Source organism: Anomaloglossus baeobatrachus, chromosome 6 (genome assembly GCF_048569485.1).
Source record: "Anomaloglossus baeobatrachus isolate aAnoBae1 chromosome 6, aAnoBae1.hap1, whole genome shotgun sequence".
NCBI classification, from domain to species: Eukaryota; Metazoa; Chordata; class Amphibia; order Anura; family Aromobatidae; genus Anomaloglossus; species Anomaloglossus baeobatrachus.
In genome coordinates this window covers 521,893,158-521,920,899 of record NC_134358.1, presented here as the reverse complement: position 1 = coordinate 521,920,899, position 27,742 = coordinate 521,893,158, and the positions used below count along the sequence as shown (strand labels likewise).

At 47.4% G+C, this 27,742-nt stretch overlaps 1 protein-coding gene across 2 annotated transcripts; it reads right to left on the bottom strand.

The window, feature by feature from the left end:
* Positions 1-27,742, bottom strand: ZNF438 (zinc finger protein 438). Of its 2 annotated transcripts, none has more exons than XM_075316783.1 (3): positions 27,681-27,742; positions 19,283-20,978; positions 1-1,859 (listed from the first exon to the last, which is right to left on the bottom strand). In XM_075316783.1, exons 2-3 carry the CDS (start codon positions 20,941-20,943, stop codon positions 1,274-1,276), a joined length of 2,247 nt encoding a protein of 748 aa, XP_075172898.1. In that variant the 5' UTR covers positions 20,944-20,978; positions 27,681-27,742; the 3' UTR covers positions 1-1,273. The 2 variants fall into 2 exon arrangements, with proteins under 2 accessions (XP_075172898.1, XP_075172897.1); XM_075316782.1 differs by having other exon boundaries at positions 27,653-27,710.

The following is a 27,742-nucleotide window of genomic DNA, read 5'->3' as shown; positions in this document are numbered from 1 at the left end:
ACGAGCCTCTTAGAGATAAGCTTACAGGAGCAGAGTATATAGAAGTATATTAGGAAAGTGTTAGTTAGGAAGAGTTAGGCTAAAAGAAAGGAGGTCACATTAGTAGTTGAAAACTTCTTTTAAAAAGTATTTCCTGCAAAAAGAACATTTAAACACTCCAGTCTAAATAAAGGCACTGCAAGAAACTTCTACTTGTGCACATAAAGCGAAAAAATGGCTAAAACGTAAGTACTGGAGCGTAAAAAAACCCCAACTGCTGGAGCAATTGTTACATTAACGGGGCTCTACCTCTTACAAAACCTTATTAAGAATTGTCGATTAACAGAGAGGAGTTGCCCGTCAAAGAGTTTTCATCACCTGTCCAGATTGAAATGATAAAGATTGTCTGAAGGACCTGACCTGCATTACACAAAGAGCCCACTGATGTCAATGGGCACCATGCAATGCTTTGTTTCCCCTGTGGAGGCGCTGCAGGGAAACAGAACACATTAAAAGTAAACTATCTAAAACAGAGATTTTTGCTTTTAAATTGCCACAGGTTCTTCTGTACAATTAGAGATTTTACAACCTAGAATATTGTACACAACCCTCATTGTTCTTTATGAAGGAATATAAGCAAATCTTGTTTTCATGTGTAGCGTCATACCTACTATAAAACTGGTACGGAGAGTGGGTCAGAAAATGAACTACTTTTTTGTTTCCTGTCACATAATCACAGTGCGCCTGCAGACACTACTATAGAGCGCTCACTGTAAAAACCAGCCAGATCGACACTAGCTCTATAATTCCACATGGCATTTAGCTCCCCCTAGTGGTGGTTACAGACCAGAATAATTCTGTTATGTATATAACTCAATGGCTGAGTTTCGATTACAATATTCCTTATGTCTGTATGTAAAGAATGGGAAAAATATTCATTTTTCAGATACTGTGTACGCTCCTCTCCAAGTGTTATGTTATGAGAGCCTCTTGACATACTATGCATGCTCCTGTCCAAGTGAGTGTTATGACAGCCTAATATAGAGACCAACCATATATACCAAACAAAATTGCTTTGGTAACACAGGAGGGACTTTGGGCATTGCACAAAGTGTCAAAACTTCTATAGACATTCAACGATACAGTACCATTTATTATAAATTACTGTACATAAGTCACCATTTTTCCAAAAGTTCTGAATCAAACGCAATATAAAACCAGAGATAGAGGACACAAATACAAATCAGTGCAGAATACGTGGTGATTTCAAAATAACAGTGCCGTAAGACGCTCATTAAGTGATTTCTTCGTCATCCTTAGGCAATGAATTTAAGACCGTCCAAAGCACCGAGGGATTCTCACAGTTGTGCTTTTTCTCCCAATGGTCAAAGAGTTCATTTTGGGTTTCCAATATTTGTGTACAGAGGAGGCAGTTGTAATGGTTTTTGTGGTGGAATTTGATTTTCGATAAAGCGTTTACACTTTGGCTCTGGACATTCTTCGCTTCCGCTGGTGGAGTGGACGCACTTGTGGAAATTGCAACAGCATCCACATCGGAAGCAAACGCAGGTTCCTTCGATGTGCTTGTAATGGACAGACCCTCGTCACAGCTGCCACCCTTAGACCCATTTCGTCTCTCCTTCAGTAACCTCCAGTGATGGGTGGCTTGTTTAACCACCTCCTCCTGGACTCCTTGTCGGCTTTCCAGGACTCCTTCTGGCAATATTTCTTGAGATTCATCTCCGTGAACACTGAGCAAATGGAGCTTCATATTTGAAAAAGTGGGAGCTACGAAATGACAACGTCCACATCTGATCTGTAACTTGATCTCATCGGTACCTCCGGTGATGGGGTCGTCCTCGTTAGTGATGCTCATATTCCTGGAAAGAAATCCACAGATAATTAGCCGTATTAGTCATCTCAAGAAAAAATGAACCCTTCGGTGTCTCTTGAACACCACCACCTAAACTTGGCCAAAAACTCACAACCGGTTTTTAGTTCCTGATTGTATCATTTTAATTACATTTTCTCTGTGAGGTGACCACCTTGTCTGAGTATTTGGGCTGCTCTCACATCAGCGTTATTTTGCCGGAGGCACAAATGCGGTACAGTTCAACAGTTCAATGGAATCGCGGCAAGATAAGGTCACATGCGGCCACATGGAGCATAGACCGCAACGGACAAGCTCTACCTCTCTGACTGATAGAGGAGAGTTTTCTCTGACTGACAGAGGAGAGTTTTCTAGGCATGCTCTGTGCGGAGGTCATTCTGAAGGGAGGGAGAGGAGGTGAGCTGTGACCATCATTTATTCTGATTGACGGATCTGGTGTTATCAGCTGTGTATAGCAGTGTTACCTTTCATTGTAATCCTGCCTCTGATAATGAGATGACTGCTAAAGGTCCAGTCACACTAAGCAACTTACCAGCGATCCCAACAACGATAGGGATCGCTGGTAAGTTGCTAGGAGGTTGCTGGTGAGATGTCACACTGCGACGCTCCAGCGATCCCACCAGCAACCTGACCTGGCAGGGATCGCTGGAGCGTCGCTACACGAGTTGCTGGTGAACTCACCAGCAACCAGTGTCCCAGCCCCCAGCGCCGCGTGGAAGATGCTGCGCTTGGTAACTAAGGTAAATATCGGGTAACCAACCCGATATTTACCTTGGTTACCAGCGCACGGAGCTACACGTGCAGAGAGCAGGGAGCAGTGCACACTGAGCGCTGGCTCCCTGCTCTCCTAGTTACAGCACACATCGGGTTAATTACCCGATGTGTGCTGCAGCTACATGTGCACAGAACAGGAGCCGGCACTGACAGTGAGAGCGGCGGAGGCTGGTAACAAAGGTAAATATCGGGTAACCAAGGACAGGGCTTCTTGGTTACCCGATGTTTACTGTGGTTACCAGCCTCCGCAGAAGCCGGCTCCTGCTGCCTGCACATTTAGTTGTTGCTCTGTCGCTGTCACACACAGCGATCTGTGCTTCACAGCGGGACAGCAACAACTAAAAAATGGCCCAGGACATTCAGCAACAACCAACGACCTCACAGCAGGGGCCAGGTTGTTGCTGGATGTCACACACAGCAACATCGCTAGCAACGTCACAAAAGTTGTTCGTTAGCAGCGATGTTGCTAGCGATGTTGCTTAGTGTGACGGGGCCTTAAGATGGGAATAACCGTGACCAAGCTCCAGCCACAGCAGGGGGTATAGGTAAGTAGCTGATTGCAATTGAGCTACACAATTTTGTGCTAGAAAAGGATGAAGGAATCCCACACACTGTTCCTCATAAAATTCTTCAAGACTTTATTGACACATTAAAATCTTTCTTTAAATAAGGCGGGGCTGGATGCCCGGAATACGCAATTTTAAAGAAAGATTTTAATGTGTCAATAAAGTCTTGTAAAGAACAATGTGCGGGATTCCTTCATCCTTTTCTTGCCACTTCATCCCAGCCCCTGTGGATCCGGGTCATTGAGTAGTGAGCCTGATAAGTACTTTCTATTGACTTGTTACACAATTTTGTGACTCCCATAGAAATGAATGGTCTATGTGCAGCGTTACACTATCGTCAACACGTTTGCTGGTCAGTAGTCAATTAAGATCTGTTATGATTCAGGGACCGGGGAGGATCAAAGAATGCGGAATCCCAAAAATGTAACAGAGTGGCTGGAAAAGTAACGGACTGCAGACCTAATCCTGACACACCACTAACAGTAGCCGTGGGGCGTGCCTACGATGACCTGGACGCCTCGACAAAGCCGGAGAACTAAATAATCTCACAGATAGAAATATAAGAAAGCTAATCTGCCTCGGAGTAGTCCCCAAAGATAGATAGATAGCCCCCCACATGTTTAGGCTATACACAATACAAAGGCAGAAAAGACAGATTTCAGCAAAGGTGAGGCCCAAACTATCTTTATATAGAAAAGGATAGGAAAGAGTAACTGTCTGCAGCTGTAAAAACCCTAATAAATACCAGAACTACTGATATGGAAAAATCCTGAGGTTACTAAACCTCTCCCCCCACTGTACAAGCACTCAGATGTTACTGGGATCCAAAAAACACTAATACAGATGAAGGACTGAATAATACCAGGCATGACAAAACACAAATCTTGCGGAATCATGGAGCTAAGTATACAGACACTCCCAGCAGGGAATAATCCCATTCCACCACGAACTCCACACAGACAAATTAGGAATCATGCATAGTATCAAAGCAAAATAACAACAAAAGGTGGTAAACAAACAGCAGAGTTACAAGACCACTTATCTGAGGAAATTTCTGGAAGTGAGCATAGCTGGTAGCAGAATGCCCTTAGCACACAGGAGCAATTGACCACCGGCAAGTAACAAGAGAAAGCTACCATGTAAATAGCCCAATCTGACCCTGATTGCCAGTCCTCTGCAGGTGTGTCGTTTCCATTCCACACATCAACTGCACCACCAGCACTGACCACAAGAGGGAGCTCCAAACTGGAAAACGTATTCACAACAAAGATCCTGTTGACACAGGTAGACCGCGCTTCACATGCACACAGAACGATCAGTAGTAGATCCTTCTTAGTTCAGTGTGTTATTGATCTCAACAGCGTGAGTTGTGTTTACACAGACTGATGTGCTGCCGAGAATGATGATCTTTTTTGTGCAGCACATTTGACAGGTGGTTCATTTGTTGGGTGATTGGCAGCCTGGTCACACTGGACAATCATCGGGAAATGATCGTTCCTAGGAACAATAATCATGCAGAGTAAAGCCCGCTTTACACGCTGCAATGTATCTTACAATGTGTCGGCGGGGTCACGTCGTAAGTGACGCACATCCGGCATTGTAAGGTACATTGTAGTGTGTGACAGGTACGTGCGATTGCGATCGAACGAAAATCCGTTCATTGCATGCACATCGTCCATTCCTCATGAATTGAACGTGAGGTTGTTCAATGTTCCCGAGGCAGCACACATCGCAGTGTGTGACACCCCGGGAACATTGAACAGATCTTACCTGCGTCCCGCGGCTCCAGCCGCCAATGCGGAAGGAAAGAGGTGGGCGGGATGTTTACGTCCCGCTCATCTCCGCCCCTCCGCTTCTATTGGCCGAATGCCGTGTGACGTTGATGTGACGTCGTACGTCCCTCCCGCTCTATGAAGTGGACATTCGCCGCCCACAGCGAGGTTGTATGGACGGGTAAGTACGTGTGACGGGGCTAAATCGTTTGTACGGCACGTTCAACAAATTGAACGTGCCACACATACGATGGGGGCGTTGCAAACGTGTAAAGCAGGCTTAAATGGACCATCTTCCATCAATCAGTATGAAGCACAGCAGAAACAATGCCATCCCGTCATCGCGTGTGCTGTGCGGACTGTCAGTGCACCAGAAACCAGAACAGAGTGCCAGGGGAACAGGATAGAGGCATGTGATTTTTTTCTTTTTCATGCCTTATAGGTTATTTTCATATATATATATCCTGATTTTATCTATATATATAATTGCCTTATTCTGTCTGTCTGTCTGTCATGCTCCAAAATTGTGTCACGGTGACATTGTGTCACCGTGACATGTCCTTACGGTGACACAAAGCTGATTGGCCGCTGGGTTCGCCATGGCCTCTCGCCCCGGCTGCGCCCCCACACGGATTGGCCAGCCGCTCGCCCAGGCTCTGCCCCCCCCACAGATTGGCCTCTCGCCCCGGCACTCTGCAGGCATTGGCAACTCGCCCACGCCACGCCCCGCCCCCTCACGCAATAGACGTTAGCTCTGGCCCCCCCACCCCCCCGCATTGCCAGAACTGACACGGTCACGGAGCCACGAATCCCAGGTGAGTACTGTACTCCCCCCCCCTTTCCCCCCTCACCAACGGGAGCCCACATCAGCGTACGCCGCCGCCGTATGCTGGTGCCACGCCACGCCCCGCCCCCCTCACGCAATAGACGTTAGCTCTCGCCCCCCCCTCCGCATTGCCCAAACTGACACGGTCACGGAGCCACGAATCCCAGGTGAGTACTGTACTCCCCCCCCCTTTCCCCCCTCACCAACGGGAGCCCACATCAGCGTACGCCGCCGCCGTATGCTGGTGTGGGCTCCCGTGCGAGCGGGGGACGTGTTGCGCTGGTAACCATGCTTGCATAGTTACCAGTAAATCAAGGTCCTGCAGCGCGGGACTTCCACACGCACAAACATAACAGCACACACACACGCATCATCAAATCATCACTCACATCAGATCGCACTCACTCTCACAAACACCTCACACACACCTCACACACACATCGCATCCACACACTCACAGCATCCGGCGATATCGCTTGCTTCTCGGCCTCGATACTGTGCTGTGAGCTTCCAGGACCTGCCGGAGGATCACATGGCCAGAAGCATGTGGTATCTCCCGGATGTTGTGACTGTCAGCGCGTATGTGCGATATCGTCAGTGTCTGTGTGTGTGAGTGTATGCGATCGGGTGTGTGTGAGTGTATGCGATCGAGTGTGTGTGAGTAGATGCGATCGGGTGTGTGAGTGTCGGCAGAGAAGCACGGCGTGCTGGAGGAGGCTGGGAGCAGAGAGGCTGATCATGGGGGAGGCTGGAAGGAGAGAGGCTGATGCTGGTGGAGGCTGATGCTTGGGGAGGCTGATGCTGGGGCAGACTGGGAGCGGAAGGCTGATGCTGAGGGAGGCTGGGAGGGGGAGGCTGGGAGGAAGGAGGCTGGGAGGAGAGAGGCTGATCCTGGGGAAGGCTGGGAAAGGGAGGCTGATGCTGAGGGAGGCTGGAAGGAGAGAGGCCGATGCTGGGGGAGGCTGGAAGGAGAGAGGCTGAGGCTCGGAGGAGAGAGGCTGATGCTGGGGAAGGCTGATGCTGAGGGAGGCTGGGAGGGGAAAGCTGATGCTGGGGAAGGCTGGGAGGACGGAGGCTGGGAGGAGAGAGGCTGATCCTGGGGAAGGCTGGGAGAGGGAGGCTGATGCTGGAGGAGGCTGGAAGGAGAGAGGCTGATGCTGGCGGAGGCTGATGCTGGGGGAGGCTGGAAGGAGAGAGTCTGATGCTGGTGGAGGCTGATGCTTGGGGAGGCTGGGAGAGGGAGGCTGATGCTGAGGGAGGCTGGGAGGAGGGAGGCTGGGAGAGGTAGGCTGAGAGAAGAGAGGCTGATGCTGGGGGAGGCTGATGCTGGGGGAGGCTGGTAGAGGGAGGCTGATGCTGGGGGAGGGTGGGAGGAGGGAGGCTGGGAGGAGAGAGGCTGATGCTGGGGAAGGCTGGGAAGAGAGAGGCTGATGCTGGGAGGAGAGAGGCTGATGCTAGGATGAGAGAGGCTGATGCTGGGAGGAGAGAGGCTGATGCTGGGAGGAGAGAGGCTGATGCTGGGGGCAGAGAAGCTGATGCTGGGGGCAGAGAGGCTGATGCTGGTGCAGCATGGGGGATGGAGCACGATGGGGGGGTGCGCAGCATCGGGGATGGAGCATGATGGGGGGGTGCGCAGCATCGGGGATGGAGCACGATGGGGAGTTCACAGCATGGGGGATGGAGCACGTTTGGGAGTGCGCAGCATGGCGGGTGGAGCACGTTTGGGAGTGCGCAGCATGGGAGATGGAGCACGATGGGGGGTGCGCAGCATAGGGGATGGAGCACGATAGGGAGTGCGCTGCATGGGGGATGGAGCACGATGGGGAGTGCGGAGTATGGCGGATGGAGCACGTTTGGGAGTGCGCAGCATGGCGGATGGAGCACGTTTGGGAGTGCGCAGCATGGCGGATGGAGCACGTTTGGGAGTGCGCAGCATGGGAGATGGAGCACGATGGGGGGTGCGCAGCATAGGGGATGGAGCACGATGGGGAGTGCGCTGCATGGGGGATGGAGCACGATGGGGAGTGCGCTGCATGGGGGATGGAGCACGTTTGGGAGTGCGCACCTCCCCCCAACACACACACACACAAACGCACGCACGCACGCACGCACGCGCGCTCACTGCACAACACACCACACACACACACACACACACACACTGGGAACCACAAACAACTGCCCTACACAGACACCCACACACACAGACAACGCTGCACACACACAACACCCAACACACAAACACCGCGGCACACACAAATATACGCACATACCGCACAACACACACATTGCACTAAACATACCTCCCCCCAAAACACACCACACACACACAAACCGTGCAACACACACACAACACTACAGACACACAGCGCTCCACAAACAACGCAACAAACGCAACACACATACAACACCGCTCTCACCCCCCGTCACACCCAGACAACACCCAGAACATGTACAGCCCCTACACAAACACTTGGTAACTACACACAACAACATTATATATATATAACAAAAATCATACATGAACTACACAATACGTAAATTCTAGAATACCCGATGCGTAGAATCGGGCCACCTTCTAGTATATATATATATATATATATATATATATATATATATATATATATATATATATATATATATACACATATATATATATATATATATATATATATATATATATGTATATCTATAATTGCCTTATTCTGTCTGTCTGTCTTGCTCCAAAATTGTGTCACCGTGATAGTGTCGTAAAAGTGACAACTGTCGGATTGGCCGCTGGGCTCGGCCTGGCCCCGCCCCCCCACGGATTGGCCGCTCGCCTCGGTCTGGTTCCGCCCCCCGCATGGATTAGCCGCTCTGGGCTTGGTCTGGCCCCGCCCCCCCACGGATTGGCCGCTCGCCTCGGCCTGGCCCCGCCCCCCGCATGGATTAGCCGCTCGCCCCGGCCCTCCGCACGCGTCGCCCGCTCCAGCGTACACCGGCTCCCGGTACACATGTGCAGGGAGCCGGCATACGCTGACGCCTCGCCCGCTCAGCCCCGCTCCAGCGTACACCGGCTCCCAGTACACATGTGCAGGGAGCCGGCATACGCTGACGCCTCGCCCGCTCAGCCCCGCTCCAGCGTACACCGGCTCCCAGTACACATGTGCAGGGAGCCGGCATACGCTGACGCCTTGCCCGCTCAGCCCCGCTCCAGCGTTCTTTGGCTCCAAGTCGCCCGCTCGCCCCCGCCACACGTTGGCACGCTCGGCCCCACCCCCGGCGGACATAACCTTGCGATGCTGGGATCGTGACCGAGCCGGTGTACGCTGGTAACCATGATACACATCGCGTAACTATAGGAAGCGCTTCCCTTAGTTACCCGATGTGTATCATGGTTACCAGCGTACACCGGCTCCCGGTACACATGTGCAGGGAGCCGGCATACGCTGACGATTCGCCCGCTCAGCCCCGCCCCCGGCACACGTTGCCACGCTCGGACCCGCTCCCGGCGGCCCCAGCATGGGGGATGGAGCACGATGGGGGGTGTGCAGCATGGAGGATGGAGCATGATGGGGGGTGCGCAGCATGGGAGATGTAGCACGAATGGGGGTGCGCAGCATGGGGGATGGAGCACGATGGGGGGTGCGCAGCATGGGGGATGGAGCACGATGGGGGGTGCGCAGCATGGAGGATGGAGCACGATGGGGGGTGTGCACCATGGAGGATGGAGCACGATGGAGGGTGCGCAGCATGGGGGATGGAGCACGATGGGGGGTGCGCAGCAGGGGATGGAACACGATGGGAGGTGCGCAGCATGGGGGATGGAGCACGATGGGGGGTGTGCACCATGGAGGATGGAGCACGATGGAGGGTGCGCAGCATGGGGGATGGAGCACGATGGGGGGTGCGCAGCATGGGGGATGGAACACGATGGGAGGTGCGCAGCATGGGGGATGGAGCACGATGAGGGGTGCGCAGCATGTCGGATGGAGCACGATGGGGGGTGCGCAGCATGGGGGATGGAGCACGATAGGGGGTGCGCAGCATGGGGGTTGGAGTACAATAGGGGGTGCGCAGCATGGGGGATGGAGCACGATGGGGGGTGCACAGCATGGGGGATGAAGCACGATGGGGGGTGCACAGCATGGGGGATGGAGCACGATGGGGGGTGCGCAGCATGGGGGATGGAACACGATGGGGGTGCACACCTCCCCCCAAAACACACACACACCGCCACACGCGCACCGCACAACACACCACACTGGGAACTACAAACACCGCCCTACACAAACACCCACACACAGACAACGCCGCACACACACAACACCCAACACACAAACACCGCGGTATACATAAATATACGCACATACCGCGCAACACACACACTGCACAAAACATACCTCCCCCCAAAACACACACACGCACTCCACACCCACACAAACCGCGCAACACACAGAGCACCACACACACAGAACGCTGCAGACACACAACGCTCCACAAACAACGCAACAAACAACGCAACACACAACGCAACACACATACAACACCGCTCTCACACCCCCCCCACCCAGACAACACCCAGAACATTTACAGCGCCCTACACAAACACTTGGTAACTACACACAACAACATCTATATAACAAAAATCATACATTAACTACACAATACGTAAATTCTAGAATACCCGATGCGTTAGAATCGGGCCACCTTCTAGTATATATATATATATATAATCAGGCTAAGTGAGGGCTCAGAAATGTATGTAGGAGGCTATGTGGGAGCTCATACGCTATATAGGAGGCTATGTGGGGACCTCATACTGAATATATGAGACTATGAGGGCTCATAATGCATATAGTAGACTATGTGAGGGCTCATGCTGTATATATAAGGCTATGTGGGGCCTCATACTGAATATTTAAGGGCTCATAATGCATATAGTAGGCTATGTGAGGGCTCATGCTGCATATATAAGGGTATATGGGGCTCATAATGTATTTAGGAGGCTATGTGGGAGCTCATACTATATGTATGAGGCTATGTGGCACTGATACTGAATATAGGAAGGATATGTGAGGGCTCATACTGTATATGAGACTATGTTGGGCTCATACTGTATATAGGAGGCTATGTCGGGCTCATAATGTATATAGGAAACTATGTGGAGTTCAATGCACTTAGGAATCTATGTGAGAGCTCATGCCGTATTAAGGAGGATATGTGAGGCTCATAATGTATATAGGAGGCTATGTGAGAACTCCTACGATACATATGGGGCTCTGTGAGGGCCCATACTGTACAAAGACAGGCTATGTGGGGGTTCATACTGCATATAGGGGGCTATGCGAGGGCTCATACTGTACATAGAGAGGCAATGTGGGGGCTCATACTGTATATAGAGAGGCAATGTGGGGGCTCATACTCTATATAGGGTCTATGTGGGGGCTTCCTGTGGTCCCTGGCTCAAAACAGTTGGCAGCAGATTCTTGGTGCGGTGTCCATGGATGGGATGATTTTTTCCAGCACATCACACAGATGCTCGATCAGATTGAGATTCGGCAGATTTGCATGTCAAATCATTACCTTTATCCTGGTTCTTAAACTATTCCCACATTTTTTTTATTTAAATATGACAAAGACCATTATCCTGCTTGAACAAAGCCACTACTGTTCATAATTACCACTGCAAGAAAGGGAATATACAGTGATGGCCGAAAGTGTTCACACTCTTGAAATTGTTCCAGAAAATGCACCCTGAGCCTGCATGCAGCACAGCTTGAATTTCTTTGGCACCTGATTGGGGCTTATCCACCATCTGGACGACCGTGCATTGCAACCTGTCATCAATTTTCCTCTGCTGTCCACATTCGGGAAGATTTATTACAGTACCATGGGTTGTAAATTTCTTGATTATTTTGCACACCATGGACAAAAGAACATCAAGATCTCAGGAGATGGACTTGTTACATTGAGATTGTTCATATTTTTCAACAATTTTGTTTCTCAAGTCCAAGGACAGTTCTGTTCTCTTCTTTCTGTTCTTCATGCTTAGTGTGGCATACACAGACACGCAATGCAAAGATTGAGTGAACTTCTCCCCTTTTTATCTGGTTTTAAGTGTGATTTTCATATTGCCCACACGTGTTACTTGACACACACAATTTTGTCTGGACAATTTTAGGGGTTTTGTGTGAAATTATGTATAATTGTCCTTTTTTTCTCTGTTTTGATTTTTTTTTTGGTGTTCTTCCAACACACAATAAGGCAATAAACATGTATAACAAAATGTGTAATTGCAATAATTTTCTGGGAGAAATACTTCATTTTCTGAAACAATTTCAAGGGTGCCAACACATTCAGCCATGACTGTATGTCTTTACTATACACAGGTAGATGGTTTGTGTTAAGGTAATATCTGCATCAATGTCAGGACCTAAGGTTGGAACGCTGCCTTCCTTGGGCCTCCTTATAAGTACTAACTACTGCATACTGATAATGGTGCGGCACTTCTGTCCATCAGGCCGGTCAGTAATCTCTGGCTGCTGAATAGGAGGCTTGCAAATCTTCTGGGATCCCTGACAAGGCTTTTGATTAGCCAGGATGGTATTTTGTCATCTTGTCATTTGTGCGTCAATAATAATGCTGCACCAGGGATCCTGGAAGGTAAAAGATTTGCGAGCCTTGGGTGCAGCGGCCAGAGACTAATGACCTGGCTGATGGTCCAGAGTCCGAGAAGTGATCCACCCAGTGCTATACACTATGAACACCCGTAAGACCTGACATTGGAGAGATGCTCTGAGCCAGTCATCTACTCTTTACAATTTGACGTTGTCAAAGTCGCTCAGATCCCAATGCTTTCTCATTTTTCCTGCTTCATTATCTTCAAGAAATGTGTTGCCTAATATATCCCACTCCTTGACAGGTGACAGCAGAACTGGATCATCAATGCCATTCACTTCATTCACCTGTCAGTGGTTTTAAAGTTACAGCTGATCAGTTAACATGCCATGTTTAGGCTTCAAATTGTGCATAAAAAAACCCAGAGCCAAACCATGAGTCCTTACAAACATCAGACAGAAGCTTAAAGGGTTATTCCCATCTCTAAGATCCTATCCCAATATGTAGTAGGTGTAATAATAATAATATTAGCAAATCCCTCCAATTAGAAATGTAGTATAGTTCTCCTGATAACCTGTCACTTAAGCTACTTTCACACTTGCGTTGAACGCAAGTAGCATTGCGTTGTGTGACGGATGCAACGGATGTGTTGCATATAGTGGCACAACGGATGCTGCAAAACAACGCAATCCGTTTTGTCTTTTACAGTTTTACCGTCGGTAGACTATTGTGAACGATCAGCTGACCACTCACAGCAGCCGGCCGCCGGGTGATCAGCTGATCGTTCGGTCGCCGACAATGTGTGCGGGGGGTGGAGTGCGAAGTGGGTGGAGCCGAGCGGGGCCATGGCTGAGGACGTCAGTGCCGCGGGGACTGCATCGCTGGGGGACAGGTGAGTGAGTGTGAGAGTGTGTGTGTGTGTCATTGTGTTTGTGTACATACGGAGTGCGGGATTTGGGGAAGCCGAGCGGGGAAGTGTCGGGCTCCCGGCACACGTAACCAGGGTTGCTTGGTTACCCGATGTGTACCCTGGTTACGGGTGCAGGGAGCCAGAGAGAGCATGCGCAGTGAAATCCAAAGGATTCCGCTGCTCAAAAAAACGTTACATGCTGCATTCCTTCCGCCCGACGCAACGTCAAAATAACGACGCTGCGTCGTCCGGCGGATGCAACGCTGACACTTGCGTTACAGTGCGTCATCCATACAAGTCTATGGAGAATAGCGCAGTGCGTTAACGGACTGCACTATTCTCCATAGTGACGGACTGCGCTGAACGCAAGTGTGAAAGTACTCTTACCTCATGTGCAGGGCATTGCAGCTTAGGTATCCATGGTTACATCCTCTCACATAGTGACAGTTTGTTAATTAGTTGCTTGTGACCATGGTTGCCAAACTGCAATGCCCTGTACTTGAGGTAAGAGACATGGCTATATCAGGAGAACTATAATACATTTCTAATTGGAGGTATTTGATAATATTATTACACCTACTAGATTTTGGGATAACGTCTTAGAAAGGGAAATACACCTTTAAATTGTACCAAACAAATTTACAACCAACAAGTAGTAATCAACCAGGGAAAGTTTTGTAGTCTATCAAAATGCAAGATAGTACCACCACCCCATGATTAAAGTAAATGGATATGAGACTGACTCAAATTAATTACATTACCAATCCACACACACGAATCAGAGAAAAGGATTCCAGTAAAACATTAGATCTTTATTGAAACAGAGTAAAAACAGGGCAGGGGTGTAATTTCATGACAGTGCACAAGGTGGCGTACATAAGCGGTGAAAAAGTCCTAGTGTCCGGTTAAGAAGGTAAACAATCAGCTCAATATAGCCTTAAGGAAGCCCAATACCAGGGATAAATTAGATTATACACCCCATGGTGGGTAGTATCACTCAAGGGACTTATATGTAAAGAGAGGTACACAACCGGATAAACATTTACACTCACCGCTGAAATGACGCCAGGTCCCGCCTACGCACGTTTCGGCTAGCGCCGAAACGTGCGTAGGCGGGACCTGGCGTCATTTCAGCGGTGAGTGTAAATGTTTATCCGGTTGTGTACCTCTCTTTACATATAAGTCCCTTGAGTGATACTACCCACCATGGGGTGTATAATCTAATTTATCCCTGGTATTGGGCTTCCTTAAGGCTATATTGAGCTGATTGTTTACCTTCTTAACCGGACACTAGGACTTTTTCACCGCTTATGTATGCCACCTTGTGCACTGTCATGAAATTACACCCCTGCCCTGTTTTTACTCTGTTTCAATAAAGATCTAATGTTTTACTGGAATCCTTTTCTCTGATACCTTTAAATTGTACTCTGGGACATTTTTTTTTAACTTAAATGCATGTATTTCAGAATAAAAACCATTTTGACAATTGGTTTGATTAAAAACTTTGAACAGTTTGGATTTTATAAGCTGTTTTCCTTCATATTCAACTCTCATGTAGTCAGTAGTCATGAATCAGCTGAAAGGAGCTCAGGAAAAGACAGATAACAGAGTTACCGACTTTCCTATTGGCCCGTCAGAATGAGCTCATCGACGGATTCTCACTTAGCGAGGACCATTCACTACATTTTTCACTCTGAACAGGACACACAATGGAATAGGTGCTGTAGAGCAGCACACAACCGTTTTTTTCTTTGCCTCTCCGTTGTGGAGATATTAACAAGTAAGTGACACTTAAACAGTCAATTTTCCTTTAAGTCCAAGAGGGCGTTACCAGAGAGATTTCACTGGGGGCGTGTACCTTATTCTCTTTCTTATGCTTACCAATCATAAGCAGGCAGTAAAATACTGGGGAAGGAAGAACACGCCCCCATCATAGCACTGACTATCTGCTCTCCTCACTGCAGAGTGATGACATGTGCCGGAGCACAGCAGACCGGAGTGTGATTAACGGAACGTTACAGCTCTCCTCTCTGGCAGTGTGGGGGAAGGAGCAGTGCTGCAGTGTTAAGCATCATTACAAACACTTCTAGTTGAGAAAAACTGTAAATATATTCCATTAAAGAATAATCCTGAGTGGTAATATATCTTATAGCTCAAAGCTCTGCTTTGGATTCTGATGGTTGATGGAATCGGTTGACTTGTTTTTTTTGGGTTTTTTTTTTACTCCCAAACTGCGGTGCTGCTTCTTCCTTCACATTAACAACATACAAGACTTGTCTGAAGGCTTGTCGGCCTTTTTCATCGACCCTCATAGATTGAACAAATGGTGCAACCATCTTTCTCATCAGTCTGCACTTAGATAGGGCTGTCATGTTAGTGGTCACCATTAGCAAAAAATTTGCCATACGTTTTATCTACAGTTGTCATCTATCCATTTTTAAATCCCCGAAATGCAGCTTGCTCCCAATTTCAGACTTCTCTCAATTGGATGTGTCTTTTTCAGGAACACTTGGTGGATTTTAGGTCTGTGTCCTGGGTGCTGATATCTTCACTAGCTCTCGTGTATCAGCACAAGTTCATTCCAATAATCTTAGTGTAATTAGTGTACCGTATCCCTATTCTTCCCTCTCTACTCTGGTGTGTACAACACCCAACCATGCCCCTCTGCAACAATATATAGCTAGAGGTTTAGGCACACACCTCAATCAATTAAATTAGGTTCCTCATTCAGTTCCACTGCCCCCAATATATTATCCACCTTCCCCACCATGCCGATGTGATAGAATGGAGGGTGGACAAGCCCATCCATGACATTTCTTTCCTCCTAATTATTCCCCATCATTTGTGAGAGATATTATTAAAAAGTGGGGTGAACCGCAGCAACTCAGCCACAAAGTGGAAACCACATAATGTTACAGAGCGGAGTCACCAAGCTTTGAGGAGCAGAGGACAGAGAAGTCACCACCGCTCTGCTGCCTCCATAACTAGAGTACAAACCTACATCGGCACAAAAACTGCGCCCCCGCCAGGAGCTTCATAGCATAAGTTTCCTTGGCTGCACAGCTGCATACTGGCCTTACATCACCAAGCGCAATGTCAATCCAACCCCACTGGACTCTGGAGAAGAGGAAACGTGTCCTGTGCAGTGACAGATCACACTTGTCTATCTGGCGCATGATGGAAGAGTCTGGATTTAGTGAATGCCAGGACATTACCTGCCTGACTGCACTGTGCCAAGTGTAAGGTTTGGTGGAGGAGAGATGATGATATGGGATTGTGTTATATGCCTATGTTCTAGTGAAAGGAAAGCTTAAAGGAGTTGTCCACTACTAGGACAACCCATTCTGATTCCACATTTCTACCAGGTAAAATAAAAAAAGCCTATACTCACCCTCGCCGCCAGAGCAGTTCCAGCGGTGGCGGTGCTCCTGTTCGCTGGGTTCATGTGATGCAATGACGCCACAAGAGCCCCCATCTAAAGCGCCGGTTTCTGTCTCCCCGTCATTGGACTCAGGAGCAATCAACAGGAAGTGAGCGGCAACCACAGTTCTCGTTCCTTTTGATTAACTCGTTTGTCCAAAGGTGGGGGAGACAAAAGCCACCACTGATCGGATGCGACACTCGCGTGACATTATGTGACATGAGCCCCAGGAACGTGAGTCCCACCACAGCTGGAACAGCGCTGGTACAAGAGGCTTAATTATTTTAAGGGGGAAACGTGGAATCAGAAGGGGTTGTCCTAGTCGTGGACGACCCCTTTAATGCTTCAACATATAAGACATTTTGGACAATTGTAGCCTCCACCTTTGTGGGAACGGTTTAGGGAAGGTCTTTTTCTGTTGCTCATTACTGTGCCCCAGTGCACAAAGCAAAGTCCATATAGGAATGGCAGAGGAGTTTGGAGTGGAAGAACTTAACTATCTAGCACAGAGCCCTGACCTCAGTCCAGTCAAAAACCTTTACAAACACTGATGTTTGACAAGCGGTCATGGCTCGTAATTTTGATTCTAGTTTTGGATGAATGAAAAATGGCATAGAAACTTCAAAATCTTGTAGAAAGCATTCCCAGAATTCATATCGACCCCTTGCCATATGAATTGGGATAAAAGCCAAATCAGAATCTCAGTTTACAGACATGTGTTTCGGGTTGTTGCCCCTCATCAATACAAAGTATGAAATCTGATTTGACTGTATGAGGCTTCTGACCGGGATGTAAGGGGTACGTTTCCTTATATTAAAGGGTCAATATTGATTTTTACAATTGCTACTTCCAATTAGTGGCACTTGAGGTTAAATCCTATTCTTTGCTAAAGAGGCAATTTGCATATTTAATGTCCCCGAGGAGCATTGCATGGCTCATACGCCTCCTTACACTGGTATGTCACTCTCCACGAGGAGAAACGTTACCCCTTAGTTCACATTGCTGACTGCACATCGCTGGTTTAGACGGGTAATGTGCTGCCAGCAACAATTTTTTTAGGCTGCATTATTGATCAGGTTAGCCGAGGAACATGTGTCTGGCTTGTTCATCAGCTAATTGCTGCTGTGTTTACAAATTCCAATGATTGGGAATAAGTGTTCTTCTTATAAGTGCTCATTTGGGCAATTATTGGCCCATGTAAATGAGCTTTTAACCACTTCAGCAAAATACTAGGAAGTTTTTAATAAAGACAATGTGGAATGATGTCCAATTCTGCCAATCAGTCCTACAGTGTACATGAAAACATTATAAAGGGAACCTATCAGCAGATTTGGCGACTATAACCTGTGGCCACCACCAGTGGGCTCTTATATACAGCATTCCAGAACACTGTATATAAGAGCCCACAGAGGAGGGGAGCTAGCACTGCCTATGAATGGCATGCAACAATGAAAAAATAAAAAGTGTAATATTCACAAATTCATTCCTTCTGTAACAATTCAATGAGATTTTTTTGCAAATGATTGATCAATGATTTGAGTCCCCCTGCCCCATCACGGTAAATCTCTTATAGGGGGGTCCCTACACTATGTTATAAATTATTATCGTACCATACGGGGCTCAAATCATTGATCAATCATTTGCAAAAAATCTCATTGAATTGTTACAGTAGGAATGAATTTGTGAATATTACACTTTTTATTTTTTCATTGTTGCATGCCATTCATAAGCAGTGCTGGCTCCCCTTCTTTTGCATATAAGAGCCCAGGCTGCTCTGTATAACGTAAAAAACACATTATAATACTCACCGAGGGGGCGGTCTGGTTCGATGGGTGTCGCTGCTCTCCGATGCAGCACCTCATCTCTGCTGCGATCTCCATCCTCCTTCTATCCAGCCAAGGACGGCATTACGATCCTGCGCACGCGCACTTTGATCTGTCTTGCTGAGGGCAGATCAAAGTACTGTAATGTGCATGCGCGAGGAAAGGTTAAAGACCAGCTGCGCATGCGCACTACAATACTTTGATCTGTCCTGAGCAGGACAGATAAAAGTGTGCCTGCGCAGGACCTCAATGGCGGGTGGGGTGGATGACGTGGGATGCGTCATGCACACAGGCCTCAGAAAAAGGAGGACGGAGATCGCAGAGAGGAAGCGCCGGACCGAAGAGCAGCGACACCCATCGGATCGGACCGCCCCCTCCCAGGTGAGTATAATAAAGGTGTTCTTTCTGTTATACAGAGCGTCCTGGGCTCTTATATATATATAGCATTCCAGAATACTGTATAAGGGCTCACTGGTGGTGGCCGCAGCTCATAAGGGAAAACCTGGTGACAGGATCCCTTTAAATGAACAATACAAATTGTAAAGGATACAAACTAAGTGGATGGATGGAGGAGCACACCTTGTGTACATGAGTACAAGGCCTAAGAAATCCGGACTGCAAAGGAACCTAATGTACAAGATGAAGGAGCGTTTTGCTCCACCATGTAATCTCCATGGTAATCAAGGAAAGAACTTAGATAAAACATTACAGGACACTTACCTATGGAGTAATACATTTTCTTCAGGTTTTGCTTTGAGACACAGGTTTCTTTTCTCCGGTTGCTTACATGAAGATTCTGTGCTTATAATAACCCTATGTACTTCTTTAAGGTGGCCAAAATAAACCCTAATGTGTCCAAAGACTTTGGCACAGAACTCGCAGCACATTAACTTCTTGAGACGGCTCTCGCTGTGGTGGAGCTTCATGTGTGTGCTCAGACTACCCGAGTGCACATAGGTCTTACGACACAGACGGCAGTGGTAGGGTCGCTTGTTGCTGTGACTGTTTAAGTGATCCTGTAGGTGATGCTTAAGCTGAAAGCTGTGATCGCAGACATGACACTTGTAGAACAACTTCGACGTACTCTTTTGAGTCAAAGACAAATTGTCCCCTTGCCTCCATCGGTGAAGACGGGTGCCAATCAACCTACTTCTAAGAAAACATTCACTCATATTTGATTGAAAAATAGGGTCCGAGGCATTCAGCGATGCCAAGCTCTGAAACCCCACCATTGGCTTTGGCATTATATTTCGATACTTCTTCAAAGATACTTCGCTTTTACCACTGGCATCACTCTGAGCTTTGTATTTATCTTTGCACACAATGAGCTTGTTTCCAACCAGCCTCATTTTTGTTTGGTAGCCCAACATTTCGCTGTAGGTTTTTCGTTTCTTCCCCCGTTTCTTTCCTAAACTACAATTTTGCTTGCTCAAGAAATCCGAATCAGAAGTCAAACTTGGTTGACATGGGCTGTCGAGAGCGGAGGCATTTAAGATACTCACAGAAGGAGACGGAGCGTGGACTTGGCATGGATCCGTCTGTGCTTGAGTTTGACCCAAATTTGGCAGAGTTACATTAGTTTCCAAAGCAACCGATTTCTTAATTTTTGAATATGGCAAAATGGGCAATTTTCCCTTAGGAACAGGTTGGAGAAGGTGAAGCGGACTGCCAAAAACAACCGGAGAGAGAACGGTTAATGAGTTGGTAGAGTCGACAACTTTGGTGCTTTCGTATCTAACTAATGACCCACTGTCTGAAGAACCAAATGTCTTCTCCGAATTCTCGCAGAGCTTTATTGGGCTTCCTGTGCAGAAAGTTGGTTTCAGACTCTTTTCTATACAAGGAATTATGGAGTTATTTACTTTGCAAAGTTCTGGTCCACTTCCTAAGAAACCTCCGCTTTCTAAACCTGGTTCTTCTACCACCAACGGTTTTCCTGTCTCAGTCTTAGCGTCTGATTTAGGACGAGCTTCATAGGGTCTACCTTGATTGACCAGCACAGCAGACTTGTCTGTTTTGGGCATACAAGCACACTTTGCTTTCTTATTGAGGAACTTCTTGCTGCGTGTGGGTTGGTACCTAGGAATGGGCAATTTAAGATTTTCTTGCAAAGGTATAGCTGTGGTTTGTATCACAGATCCACCCATGGGTGACGTGACTTGTGGTAAAGCTACAAATGAGAATGTACCATCTTGGCCAGCTACTTTCATCAAAGTATAGTTCTGAGTCTTAACAACCAATGGTTTAGCCCCAGACCCAGCAACATCAGACAGGGAGGGAGGATAGCTGGATGATGAAAATGAAGGAACAATCTTTGGCGCCACTTTCGGTGCAATGGTTCTAAAGTGAGTTGTGTTGGGAACAGCCTTCCTGCTGTGCATAGTCCCAAGTGATCCAGTGGAGATTTTTGACTCATCTGCAACATAGAAATCATAATATGAAAAACCAACGAACAGTAACTCGACTTCCAAATATTAGCAGAAATTACTGAACTAAGTTCTTTGAGGGCTCATGGGTGAAGTCATTGTGTCCTACTGCATTGTTAATGCTACTGTGTTGCATTTCTTCTGTCATATGAATGCCTAGGTAGCTTTTGTTCGGTCTAATACGGGCATTACATGAGGCGCTCTATCGTGCGATAGATCGTCGGGGTCACGGTTTTCGTGGCGCACATCTGGCTTCGTTGGCGACGTCGTTTAGTGTGACACCTCCAAGCGACGCAGAATCGGTCATAAATCGTGAGTCGTGTACAAGTTACTTAGTTTTAAAAAAATTGTTTATTTTTCATGGCGCCAGTTGTTCATCGTACCCGAGGTAGCAGACATCGCTCCGTGTGACACCCCGGGAACGATGAACACAGCTTACCTGCGTCCCGCGGCACCCGCCGGCTATGCGGAAGGAAGGAGGTGGGCGGGATGTTTACGTCCCGCTCATCTCCACCCCTCTGCTTCTATTGGCCGGCCGCTGTGTGACGTCGCGGTGACGCCAAACATCCCTCCCTCTTTAGGAAGTGGATGTTCGCCGCCCACAGCAAGGTCGCTCAGCATGTAAGTACATGTGACGGGGGTTTAACGACTTTGTGCGCCACGGGCAACTAATTGCCCGTGACGCACAAACGATGGGGGCGGGTACGATCGCTCGTGCAATCGTACGATAGATCATACCTTGTAAAGCCCGCATAAGATTGAGAAAAATCCAACAAACAGTAACTCGACTTCCAAATATTTGCAGAAATTACTGAACTTAGATCTTTGAGGGCTCATGGGTGAAGTCAACGTGTCTTACTGCATTGTTAATGTACAAAGTTGCATTTATTCTGTCATATGATTACCTAGGCAGCTTTTGTTTGTTCTAAGATTGAGAAAAACCCAACAAACAGTAACTTGACTTCCAAATATTAGCAGAAATTACTCAAGTTAGTTCATTGAGGGCTCATGGGTGCAAGTCATCTTGTCCTGTTGCATTGGCAATGCTACAAAGTTGCATTTCTTCTGTTACATGATTACCTAGTCAGCTCTTGTTTGGCGTAAGATTGAGAAGAAAATCAAAGATAAATGCTTTCAATAAACAATCAATGCACCAGGATAAGACACATTACACTCATGTACCCTCAAAGAGCTAAGGATTAATTATTTCTGTATCGCTGTTCATTTTTAAGGTATCTAATGGATTAACACACAGCATATGTAGCTCCTGTATACAAAAAAATAAACAATACAGCTTTTAAAAGGTGTAAAATAACAAAAAGCAGTAGTAATACCCCTTTTACCAATCCCTTGACTCAAATGCCAGCGCTTCCCCAGTACTATTCATCTCTGCATGGACAGATCCAGTGATGACGTATCACGACGACATGTAACCAGTGGCATCAGTGGGCTCAATACATTACTTATACAGTCTGTGATTGGCTACAGTGGACATGTGTTTTTTTAACAGGTTATTAAAGAGGTTGACCACTACTTTTTCAATGATGGCCTATCCTCAGGATAGACCATCAATGTCTGATCGGCCGGGGTCAGACAGCCCGCACCCTCACCGACGAGCTGTTTTCGGTCTTGTCAGTGGCAGCCGGAAATGTTCAGTTCCACTGCTGATCCGTTCTCTGATAGCGGCAGCGGCCGGGTACTGCACATCTGCCTCCTATTGATTAGAATCGGAGGTGGATGTGCACTACCCGGTCCCGGCCACTATCAGAAGATGGAGCAGCGCCGAAACTGACCAAGAACAGTTGATCGGCGGGGGTGCTGATCAGACATTGATGACGTATCCTAAGGATAGGCCATCAATGTAGAAGTAGTGGACAACCCCTTTAATAGAGGTGGGTGAATGGAGACCAGTGGCACCAGAAGCAAAGGGACTGGTAGGGCGAGCATTATTTCTTTAGTTTTAACAAAATTCACCTTTTTAAAAATAAAAAAAAATGAAACATGATATATACGATTATAACCTCAACCTAGTCAGATACATCTAGATATACATGGGCGGCACGGTGGCTCAGTGGTTAGCACTGCAGACTTGCAGCGCTGGGGTCCTGGGTTCAAATCCCACCAAGGACACCATCTGCAAGGAGTTTGTATGTTCTCCCCGTGTTTGCGTGGGTTTCCTCCGGGTACTCCGGTTTCCTCCCACACTCCAAAGACATACAGATAGGGACTCTAGATTGTGAGCCCCAATGGGGACAGTGTTGCAAATGTATGTAAAGCGCTGTGGAATTAATAGCGCTATATAAATGAATAAAATTATTATTATTATTATTATTATTATACATGAGGATCAAGGCAAGATCGGTTCTTGCTGAAGGGGAAGACAAGGGTTTCTGAAGGTCGGAAAGCTCGAAATTGGTCATTAAGGTTTTGCAACAAAATTTCACAAAATCACAAGTTAGCGGTGACTTTAGTTTATTCTTGATTGCACTGGAGTAAAAAAAAAGGCTCCTGTGTGTAACATGCTCATGTGTGGTAAGTGCCCGTAGGCCGCTCACCGGGGTGGCAAATGCCGGGCAAAAACAGGAGGCTTTGAAGCTTTGCGCTGAGAACGCACTGGGTGCTCCAAGCAGAATGAAGACATTAATATTTACTAAAAAATGTACATTTTTATTGTAAGATCAAAGTACAGAAATTAATTTGTACTGTAATAAAAGGCTGTTATAGGAATGTCATTAACTTCTGATTAACGACTCTCCTGCCATCTAAGGCTTTTGCAATGCGGTACAATCCGGCACTTTGCAGGAAAACCGCAACCGTTTTTTTTTGCTGCCGGTTGCGTTTTTCCTGCATAGACTTTAATTAGTGCCGCATTGTGCCGCATGGGCTTGCGTTCGGTCCGGTTTTTGCCGCATGCGGCAGATTTAGCCGATGCGGCGGCCGGATGGAACGTTCCCTGGCACGTTTTTTGCTCCGGCAAAAAAAAACCGCATCGCGCCGCATCCGGCCGATGCGGCGCTTTTCCCAATGCATCCCTATGGATGCCGGATGCGGCGCGATGCGGCAAAAACAGCATCCGGCCGCCGCATGCGGTTTTTGCCACTGCGCATGCTCAGTAGCATGCCGCAAGCGGCAAAAACCGGACCGGCCGCATGTAAAAAACTTATGCAAAGGATGCGGTGTTTTCACCGCATCCGTTGCATAGGCTTCACAGCCGGATTGAGCCGCACTGCTCAAACCGGATGTGTGAAAGCAGCCTTAGAAAACACCGGATCCTGGAAAACCACCAGGTTGTACCCAAGTCAGAGCAGCAGCTCCACAGACATCGGGCCCGCAGAGGATCCTGCCTGCCAAAAGAGAGAATTTCAGGGTTTTTTTTTCTCATCCTCTATTAATTTATAACATATTTGGTTCCGTTCTTACGATACTGTTTACCATATGGTGGATTACTTAAAAGAAAAAAAGTTAACTTTTTTTTTTTTTTTTTTAAACTCCACTACGTACAGAGATGCTTTCAAAGTTATGACCCTAAAAACTAAAGCAACAACATGAGAAATGTCCATGGTGCAAAGCGGTTAGAAGGGTTGTCTAGGACTATATTTCATTCATTCATTTATTTTTATTACAGGCCTAACTACCTGCCTGTTGTATTCAGCGCTGGCTCAGAGTAGGGATGGATCACTCCTACTGGAGATTCAGCTGCTGCGCATCAACACAACAGCTCTCCTTCTTCTGGGCTGCTCTATTGAGTGTAGCTGCCGACGTCCGGCTGAATCACCATCAGCTCCCCGCAGTTTGGCAGTGGGGAGCCGGCTGTCAATAAGTATTTCATCGGCAGAGACGCCTCCGTCAACAGAGCAGAGAAGAAGAGAAACAACAGCTCTGTCTCTGTGATGTCTGTGGAAGCTGTGGCATCACCGAGAGGAGTGGTCAGCACCGGGCACAATAAACAGCTGGTTAGTAAATACCTCCCTGTAAGTTCTTAGGCCCAAAACAATAATAAAAAAATAGTCCTGGACAACCCCATTAAAACAATTTAGTGTCCTCATATGATCGCTGTTACGTTATTTATTTGGTATTGTATACGAGGGAGTTCTAGCTCCAGGGAGTTATTAGTTTATCCTATTAGTTGCAGGGAGTTAATTTTCCAAAAACGTCCTTGCTGCTCACAGCAACAAATCAGGGGTCAGCTTACATTTTCTAACCTGCTCTGGTAAAAAAAAAGCTGCACTGTGATTGGTTGTGTGGTAGGTGAAGAGCAGTGTGACGTCTTTTATATGAGGACCTCATTACTTTTTTATTATTTAAAAGGAACCTGTCACCAGATTTGGAGCCTATGAACTTCGGGCACCACCACTGGGCTCTTATATACAGCATTCTAGTATAATGTATATGAGAACCCAAACCGCTGTGTATAACATAAAAAATACTTTATAATACTCACCTAGGGGGCGGTCCGGTCCGATGGGTGTCGCTGCTCTCCAGTCCAGCGCCTCCTCTCTGCGGCGATCGCGTCCTCCTTCTTTTGAGGCCCATGTGCATGACAAATCCTACGTTGTCCACACTGGCCGGCATTGAGGTCCTACTCAGGGTCGATCAAAATACAGTGGAACCTTGGATTAAGAGTAACTTGGTTTGAGAGCGTTTTGCAAGACAAGTAAAGCTTTTTACAAATTTGTAACTTGGTTTAAGAGCAATGATTTGCAAGAAGAGCAAATACTCACCGTGCACACTTCTGGTTCTGTCCTTTCACCGCCTCACCTCTGGAGGTAACTGTCTGTACATATGTACTGTATACAGTATACCATTGTACAGTACAGTATATACTATATAGTATGTCTATCAATTTGCATTTGTGGATACAGTACTTTCTTTCTGGTAACCAGTGCAGCACATTGCTATACTGTATCTCCTGCACACCAACAATTCTATTGTAAGCTAAAGTGCAGTTTAATTTGTTTTATGTTTTTTACTGTACTGTATTTTGTATTAGTGTACTGTAATAGTTATATGACTACAGGACATTATTTTGTATTACTGTAATAAGTTTGTATAAATACAGTAAATATTTTTGGGTTGTGGAATGAATTGCCTGTTTCAATTATTTCCTATGGGAAAATTCGCTTTGATATAAGAATAACCAATTATGCTCGTAATCCAAGGTTTCACTGTATTGTAGTGCGCCTGCACGGGCGGTCTTTAATCTTTCCTTGCACCTGCGCATTACAGTATTCACAGTGCGCCTGCGCAGAAGTGCAATGTAATCCTATGTGGATGACGTAGGACACACAGGGGCCTCAGAAGACAGACGGCGATCGCAGCAGACAGGAGGCACCGGACCGGAGAGCAACAACACCCATCAGACTGGACCGCCCCCTTGGTGAGTATAATAAAGGTGATTTTTACATTATACAGCACAGCCTGGGCTTTTATATACAGTATTCTAGAGTGCTGTATATAAGAGCTCACTGGTGGTGGCCGCAGGTTAATAGCCAGTAAATCTGGTGACAGGTTCCCTTTAAGAGTCTAAGCTTTTTGGTTACAGGGATTGTCCTAAACATGAAAATATAATAAAAGTAACACTTAAGGCCCCGTCACACACAGAGAGAAATCTTTTGGCAGATCTGTGGTTGCAGTGAAGTCATGGACATATTGTTCCATTTGTACACAGCCACAAACCTGCCTCTGATTGTCCACAATTTCACTGCAATCACAGATCTGCCGCAGATTTATCTCTGTGTGTGACAGGGCCTTTACGCCACGTGCACACGTTGAGTATTTGGTTAGGTTTTTACCTCCCGTATTTGGAGCCAAAACCAGGAGTGGAGCGGTCAGAACACACGGGCATCACTGCTAGATTTATCACCCACTCCTGGTTTTAGCTACAAATACTGAGGTAAAAAACTCACCAAATACTCAGTGTGCACATGGACTGAGCGCGAAGTTTCCGCAATGAGTATTTGGAAAGCCACAAAACATCAATTCCTCTTGCAGTAAACGTGCGCTTTGTTTGCTGATTTTCCCCACAGACTTTAGTGGGGGTAAGAGAATCCTGACAAGAAATGAACGTTTATTTTTATTGCGTTTATGCAAAATGTCAAATAATTAACAGTAATATGGCAAGTTATTTGCGGTCCTTAGGGGACAGGTTCCCATCACTGGGTGGTCTTCATAGACAGAAAGGGGCTCCGGACCCCCCCAGAGGAGGTGCTACTGGACCTCAGCTCCATTCATTGTCTATAGGACGGGCAGAAATCCCCGAGCTCCACCATCACCGGCCGTCCCATAGACAATGAATCGGGCGGAGATGCAGCAGCTCCCTCAGGGGTGGTCCGGAGCCCCTGTCTCGGGGTCGCTGGGGGTCTCCGCAGCTCTACCTCAGGTACAGGGGTCATGTACAGCCCCTATAGGTTGGATGCGGGTTTCGATGACTGCACAATAACAACTTGTGAAACTTTCTACTTTGCTTGTCTAGAAACAGCGATCATTTCCGGTCAGCTGCTCATGACAGGATTCCCCTCAGGGTAACCGCCGCGGATCTGCCCGGGCAGCGCATACAGCACCGGCCAAGGGGGAGATCCGGGGAGAAAAGAGGACAAGCCGGAAGTGCTCCAGTATAGGAACCCGGAGATGGAGACGAGGGCGCCGCCCGCAGCACAGTCAGTACCTGGAGCAGCCGCCGCGCCCGCACTGACCTCCTGCACATGATGCATTGCCCCTCCTCCACCGCGCGGCAGGTGAGCTACAGGACCTGCGC